This window comes from Fundulus heteroclitus, chromosome 11 (genome assembly GCF_011125445.2).
Source record: "Fundulus heteroclitus isolate FHET01 chromosome 11, MU-UCD_Fhet_4.1, whole genome shotgun sequence".
NCBI classification, from domain to species: Eukaryota; Metazoa; Chordata; class Actinopteri; order Cyprinodontiformes; family Fundulidae; genus Fundulus; species Fundulus heteroclitus.
Window position 1 is genome coordinate 28469620 of NC_046371.1, and position 8434 is coordinate 28478053.

An 8434-nucleotide genomic window follows, 5' to 3' on the forward strand; every position below is an offset into this window, starting at 1 on the left:
AGACTTTTTAATGCCACTTGAAATAAAAAAGTTAAGACCAACTTCACGATAAACAAGATAAACCTGGTTGCGACAACTTTACCCAAATGTTTATTTTAACATAAACCATTACTTTCTGGCTCAGTAGACATGTTAGAGATTTTGAAAAACATTCCATATAGGAAGAAAGCTAAAAAACACACAAATTACAGATACATTTTTAACAACTACTGAACTGAATTCACAAAACTTTGTTTTGTTCCCTACTAAAACAAACTATAAATCAGTGCCAACTATTTTTCGCAGCTATGGTCCGGCCGTAACAGTTTTTATTGGTTCCGCTATCGGGACGTAACCAATAATGGTTACATTGAGCCATTAGGTAAATTTAAAAAATATATAATTGTATCAATTATTTGACTGTGTGGTAAGGATTACAAAAATAAAATCCTATTTATGACCTGGTAACAATTTTAAGACCTAAGAATTTTTTAAGACATTTTAATGCCAATTAAGGCCTTAGTTTTATATTACAGAATTCAATGCCTTTTTAAGACTTTTTAAGGATCCGCAGGAACCCTGTAAAACAAATAAATCAATCAATCAACAATTAGAGCTAAATAAATACACTTCTAAACTACAATTTACTATATCACACAATTTAGCCATCCCAATTCAATTGAATTCAATATATTTCAACCCAACGCATTAAGAGGTGAAATAGTAACAAAAAAAAACTTGAAAAACGTATTAAATCAACAAGTGGATCAAGAATTTTCGGAGCGTGCCTCGCCAACTTTCAAAAACTATCAAAAAACAAAATAAACGATTTTCATAATTAAAAACTTAAACATCAAACCTGTACAGATTAGTATGAAACACACTTTAGCTTCTTCATGCAAAACTAATGGGCCAGAAGGGGAAAAAAAAAACACGTTAATCCAATACATGAAGCATAAAACATGTTGTAACCACATCAGAGTACAGAATATCTTACCGAAAAACGACACTTGTAGATAGTTATAATGCTAAACTCATCCTTTTCAGCTCAGAAACTACCACACACGTTGCCGCTCAGTGTAAATCAATCACTTCCCTGACTGACTAGCTGGCTGCTACCCGGACCCCTCCTGTTCGTTTAAAAGGGGGAAGGAAAGTCTCTTAAGGCACACCTTACCCATCCACAACTGCTCGCGGGACCAGAAAAACAAGCCGAGCACGGCAGCCAGACACACGGTAAAGGTGAGCCAGGGCAACATCGCTAAAGGATAGCAGCGGCAGTGTTCATCTTGCTAGTGAGCCCAATTCCCACATTTAAATTAAAAAAAAATAAAAAATGCACAACTAAATCAGACTCTTCACTAAAGCCACACCGAGATGACGTTACCTGTCAAAGCTAGCTTGCCCGTGCTGTTACAGCCGGTAAAAGACAAGTAAGCTGAGGCGGAGATGCTAACATGGCTAATGCAGCTAATGCCGTTATAATGCGCTATTATAAACACGGTGGTCCTGTCTGAACTCGGGTCCCGTACAGTACTGCAGTGTAGGCGGAAACCCAACCCCCCCCCCCCGTCGTGCGTAGGCTCGCAGTTGGAACATAATCTGGGATAATATCTATCTGGTTCGCCACGAAACCTACCGCTGGAGATAAACCGACACGTAATCCTGGAAAAGTTGGCTGAATGGAGTCGAGAAATTAACGGTGTCTTTCGGACATGTCTTTCCTTTGCATGTTTTTTTTTTTTTTTTTTCTTTCAACGAAACGGGAAAGAAATCACATCATGATGAGGTCACGCTGCTCCGACAGCTCTGCCTCAACAGCAGAGAGTGGGGTGATGTGACGACGCGCGTGCCGGTTACTCCGGGACAACGACCTCTGACAGCTTCTTCCGCTGTAGAACTAGATAAAGTAGAACACGTTGCTCCCAAAAGACGGTTTCTGATGCAACGAATCAGGGGATATGGACCTGCTAAGGTCCAAGGTTTGATTGTTTAAGCTTTATTTATTTTATAATGGAGTTTTTTGTGTGTGGTAGCAACACATAAAAAAGCAGAAATAAAAATACAGATATTTTTGCAAACTAAAGGGCAAATCTTAAAAATCAACCTTAAATCAAATTACAAAAACAGGTGTATATATTAATTGTATCTCATTACTCTCATTACAGAAACATAAATGAAGATACTTTAAATGAAAAATCAGAAAGGTCATGAAAAAACATTTTTAACAATATTGGACAAAAGGTCAGTCATCTTATCTGCTAGCTTAACTGTAAATAATATTTTTGTCGGGAAGACAAGAATAAATTCTGTGATATTTCACTAGTGTATAGATTTTTGCTTCTAGCCCCTGTCCCTCCTGAATAATTTCATCAAACTAAACCAAACCTGTTCACAAAAGCTGCAACCAGAGGACACTAGATTCATGCAGGACGAGGCGGTTTTTCTTAGGGCAGCTCATACTTGGGATGCTGTATCCAAACATTGCATCTTACAGTGCTCTAATCAGTAAAAGTTGCCATTAGTAATTAACTGTGTGATCCAATGTAGACTAGTAAGCATTTTGATTGAATTGTGTAAATCTGTCAGCATTTCCCGTTTTAATCTTAAACCTGCCGACTGTTGATCTAAATAAGCCTCTTTAGTAAAATGTGGCACATTTACATCATAAACTGAAGTGTTCTTGTTGATTGATGGGTGTTCTCTTGTAAACTAAATCAAAACAATGTGTTGGCAGAAATAAGTGATGTATTTTTGGGAAATTTGTCATTTCGGCTCCTTAATTTTTTTTTATTAATGTGAAACAGTGCTATGCAATTTAAACGTTGTAACTATACCAGCCTAATAGCCATTCGAGTTTATTGTAGTTCATATCTGTTACAACTATATCTAGGAACGCTTCCTAGGCAGACCAATCAAATTCCGATTTCCTTCTGTAGGCGGGGTTAGGGCTGGTGCACGAGGGGGATGTACCCGGAAGAGTTGGGCTGTCAACTGCGGAGTGCACGTGCGTTGAGTGCCGGTGTTGTTGTGCTATCTTGTTTGTTTCAGTCTTGGGGGAGACAAATGCGTCCTCTTCGACCACTGTTCACACGAGCTTGTGAATTTAATTTTGAATTTAAGTCTTGTGGGCCAAACACATATTTTGTTAGAAATCTACTCCATTTTAGTCCGTTCTTAACAATTTTTCCTCCTCAATCGACCCGTATATCATTAATCTCTTAATACATTAAGCAAATCTGATTCATTTTCCAAAGGAATTGCTATTGTTTAAAAATGGTACTGTAGAATTTATATGCGATTTGTGTGTAACTGGGTGTGCTCATGTTTTCTTTTTTGTGCTGATGATAACCTAATATACGCACTGCAAAATAAATTCCCAATACACCAAATCAGACGTTTGCTATTGCAGCAATTGACCACTAGATGGCACTAGAGTCGGTAAGCTTGATTTTACATTGTCAACGCCGAATGGAGCCACTGGAGAACCTGTTTGCGCACTGACGGGTCCAAACTTGATTTTGTTTTTCGAAACGCATTTGTTTCCTATGCTGCAAATGTTTTTGTAGGTCATACACAAAACGCATAACCGTGCAGTCGTTGTGAATGGCTTCTCCAAAGAAGCAAAATATAGCTGTCAGTAGCTGAAACTGCCATGCTTTCTGTTGCATCAGAAATGGTGCAGTTATGAGGCTCCTACAGTAGGAGTAGGAGGCTATGGATGAAAAAACTCAAATCCTTAAGGGCTGGTTTCCTGCAACTTTTACACGTGTTCCTTGCCCTACACACCTGGATCAAATGACTAAACTACCTCACTAGCAAAATGTTAGGCTCTTCATAGCTCTGCTAATGAGCTGACATAGGAGTCAGATGTGTTGAAGCAGAGATACATCTAAAAGTTGCAGAACACCGGCTGCTTTTGAGGAATGAAGTTTGACACCGCTGGTATAGATAGCATAGGATGTCGTCACGCACTAGTCAGCATTGCCTGCAGATCCTTCAGTGTTACTGTCAGGCTCTTGAGAACTTCCCCAAGAGTTTTCCATCTGCCATTTTTGCCAGTTATGGAGAAAGGTTTGTTTTTAGTAATAGTAATAGTAATATTTTAGTTTAGTGATATTGCTGCTGATCCACGCTTTCTTCAATTACTGACAACTGTACAAATGGTGTTTTTATGACATGTGGTGGATTATATCTTTGTTCTATTCTCCTAAGTGATGCCTTTTGCAAAATGGAATGTTTTTGATCCTCTGAACTCTTTTGAACTCTAACTAAAAGAGGCAAATGAGCAAACATCCTACTAGGTGAACAAGACTTTATATAAAGTTTCTCAGAATCACTGTGGTATTAGTTTAAGAGGTCGCACACTTACACAAGCAAGTTATAGCAGCTTCTTTTTTAAATATTTTTCATTAAAAAGATTTCTTTGTCAGTTGAATTACACAAAGGTATGTTAAGGGTCGAAAACAATTCTGAAAGTATTTATCTCATGCTCATTTTTGGCATCATAATTTTGGTATTTTAACAAGGGACGTCTTTTATATCCTCCGCGTTTTTGTTTTATGTATCTCTTCACTGCATGGAAATAGTATTTCTGCCATCTAGATTATTCAAGCTGCATTGGTTGACAACTTTTCTGTTTTTATATCACTCTGACAGAATTTTTCGATCCACCATGTGGTTTTGGCCAGACATCTCTTGACACATAATGCGTTTCAAGATCCTCATGTAAGACAACTTACCTGTCATGGGGTCTCCAAGACATTTTTGTTTTTCCCCCCAATAGTAAAAGTGAGGGAAGTGGGGTGCTGTTTTTGACACAGCCTCTGTTTTCTGTTTGTAACTGAGAACCTCTCATCCCATGCTCTAACGTTCCTTAAATTAAAATATTTTAATTCTCACCATGCAACTTTATATGTAACACATTTTAAACGGCAGAAATTAATTTTGTATGTCTCACATTTTAAACGGCAGAAATAAATTTTGTATTTCTCACAAAACAAGGGCGAAACTGTCAGACCCCCCAAAAAGATTAAAAAAGTGGAATTTCCTCCATCGTATTTTTAATATAGGCCTATTAATACGATTATAAAAGTACAATCAAATGTTTGATGTTAGCTATGAAGGTAAAAATGTTACCAAAAAAAAATCTATCAGATTAAGTTAATAAAATAACATGCTTTTAACAATAAACTGTCTTCACTGGAAATGCATTCCTCCACCCTGCCGTTGTCTGGCTTTATCCTGTTCGGATTCCATCTGGGGAGGGAAAAGCTGCTGGGTGCAAGCCTGGTGCCACTTATACAAGAGGAATGAATAATTTAGCTTGTGTCAGTATCTGTCAGTATCAGAGACCCAGTAAAACCGTGTCACATTCTGCCTCTTTTCACCTCCTGCAAGGGATGGGTCCATGGCCGCTTTTCCCGCTTGCCATGTCCTCGTGGCCCCTCCGACTCGCCACGTGCGTTTTTACATCTTCAATTTATTCGTTGTGAGTTCTTCAAACACCAACAAGCAAACGCGTCTTTAAGCACCTCAACGCTCAAACCACCTAACGGGGAAGTGATTAACGTTGACTGCCTCATTACAGCGGCGGCCGCCCTGGGACGGGATGGTCTCTACTGGGACGTGTGAAAACTCCCACTTTGGTGAGTCCAAGTAAAACGGTCCTAATGGCTCGTCCACCACGTAGTGTAGAACAACTAAGGAACGGAGTTAGTGGATGTTTCCAAATATGCTGCAATGCGAGCTGGCATGTGTGAATCAAAAAAAAACATTTAGCCTCTAACCCTTCCTCTAAAACTTTTCTGAACGGCTGTATAGGAGGCGCAGATATCTAACAGTAACAAAAACTGACAGCCTACTGGTCCACTGAGGGTAATAGGCTCTGGCTTGCAGCTATGGTGCCTGTTGCCTGATAAAACATGTTGCTGTGAGGATTTACAGATCAATGCAGTCAAATTAGAATCAAATCAATGTATTTTAATATAAAAAAAAAAACACTGAAAAATGACACGGGAAGCGTTAACCATCATCTACCCACATCTGTGTCCCTGAATAATTTATAGGGCAAAGGTGACCAAACAAGCAAAAAAAAAAAGGGGGGGGGGGGGGTTATAAATACAATATGTAAACTCTGAATAAATATATACAGCATAAATAAGTACATGCTTAAAAAAATAAACAAAAAAAAGAAAGACTTCCAGTCCGTAACATTAATAGGGCACAAATTTATGACTGATAAAAATGGTGAGGGCTCAAAAAAATTGTAATAGACAAAGTGGTTTTGTTTAGAATCTGATCTGACCAGAGAAAATTAAGTTTGAGCTGATTACTTTAAAAGAGGGGTGTCCAACGTGTGGCCCGGGTGCCATTTGTGGCCCCTTCACTGATTTTGCGTGGCCCTCCAACTGCATTTCAAGAAAGATTTGGCCCACCAGCACAGGTGGCTGGTGCAGATAGAAACCTATTTATCATTTATTTTTAAACTGGGCAAAATTATTACAGGCTAGATAGAATCTTACTTTTGAAAATGTTAGGGACCACGCAAGTGAGCCGTCTTTTAATACCCAGACTTTTTACAGTGGTTCTCTTAGTAAAGAGAACCACATCTATCCAATGAATTTTACTCAAATGCAGACTTTGGTGCATTAAAATGTTCTTTGAAGTAATTTCTTAAAATTGTCTAAATACAGCAAGTGTTTTGAAAGAAATACTGACATAAATACTGACATGAAGACATTGGTGGACAGTTGGTGATAATGGCCCATTTTTGTGTTGGGGGGGGACCAACACACACACGAACTGTATGTATGTATGTATGTATGTATGTATGTATGTATGTATGTATGTATGTATGTATTAATCTGTGTATGGTGAAAGGTTTTATTAATGCAAATATTAAATGTTTGTCACACAAACCGTAGCATCCTGAAGAATTGTACCTGCCTATAATCTAATAATCAGGGTCCTAGTTCAAACAACACTGAGGTTATCCTCAATTTTGATTATTCTTTGACTATGTGCAATGCATCAGCGCCTGTGGCAGCAAAACGGACCCACAGCACTTGGCTAACACCGCCATGCTTAACAGTTTGGACAGAACCCTCTAAATATTTGTCTTGTAATTTTGGTTAAGAACAAAATGTGCAACCATAAAATGTCTCATTTTGTTGTCTTGTCTATGCGGTAAGATGCAACTCTGAATCACGCTTGAAGGTTTTGATTCTGGAGCTGGATTTCCTTTCTTGGTAAATATCCTCCTAAGACTATGTTGATGTTAAATTTATTTCACTGTGGACAGCTTTCCCCGAACAGTCACGGAAACTGCTGTGAACGGTCAGGGTTAGGATTTGCCTTAGCGTTAACCTGGCTAAAGCAGGTTAAGCTTTAGCCAGGAATCGGCCTTCCTGACCTATGTCCACACTGTACGCATCCCTGTCTTGGAAACACATTGTGATCCTTTTACTGTGATTTACTTAACTTTCCTGTGTATCCAAACCTTTTTCTGTTCTACATCAGCTCAACAGTTTATAAAAAGGCTCACTTTTGTCCTTTTATTTTTCTAATTCGGTACAAAATATATTGCATTTGTAGACTGTGTTTTATGACATACCAAAATTCCAGGTGTATTTATTTACACGGTGCTCTATGATTTGGTTGGAAAAAATAATAACACAATTCAACAACGCCAGCCACAGAGAGGAGCGGACCAAAACTAAAAATGTTTGCATGGACAGTTTATGGTTTAGGTCTGTTACCTGGTCACCTGTCTGACCCTGTGTTCTCTCTCCCTCCATTTGCTGCACTACTAAGCATGCGCTGCATTGCTTCTTACCTGCGTGGCTACGGATGGAGATCATTCACCTGCAAGTCCTGTCCTGCTGCACTTGTTCCCGTCTCTTCCTCAGATTTTTTTTTATTTATTTACTCGTAAAATCCCTCAAGGTTCTGCTTTCACGCTCTATAATTATCTTTTCTTTCCTGAGCACAAGACCTCTGACATTCTGATATTTTACTCGAGCACCTAAATCAATTCAGAACAAGTTGCAGGCAAACCTCGTCTTAATGGCCAAACCAGTTTTGTATTGGGGGTACAAAAACACACGCACAGACACTTACACACACGTATGTATGTATGTATGTATGTATGTATGTATGTATGTATGTATGTATGTATGTATGTATGAATCTGTGTTTGGTAAAAGGTTTTATTAGGGCAACTATGAACTTTTTTTGTCAACAAACGGTAGCATCTTGAAAAATTATACCTGCCTATAATCTAATAATCAGGATCCCAGTTCAAAGAACATTGAGGTTATCTCCAATTTATATTATTCTTTGACTATGTGCACACACTGCAAAAACTGATCTAAAAATAAGTAAAATGTTCTTAAAGTTAGTGTATTTATCCTTGATTTGATCTGGTAATTAAGATTATCTGCCAATGGAATGA

The 8434-nt window shown here is 38.4% G+C and overlaps 1 protein-coding gene across 10 annotated transcripts in view; it reads right to left on the minus strand.

Annotated features, from left to right (window-relative positions):
* Positions 1 to 1173, minus strand: part of acaca (acetyl-CoA carboxylase alpha) — a 55622-nt gene extending 54449 nt beyond the window's left edge. For all 10 annotated transcript variants that reach the window (XM_036143337.1, XM_021317590.2, XM_036143338.1 and 7 more), the window contains exon 1: positions 1157 to 1173. In XM_036143337.1, the coding sequence (XP_035999230.1) occupies positions 1157 to 1160 (4 nt within the window). In that variant the 5' untranslated portion in view covers positions 1161 to 1173. The remainder of the gene's footprint in view (positions 1 to 1156) is intronic.
* Between the last annotated feature and the right edge of the window lie 7261 nt (positions 1174 to 8434).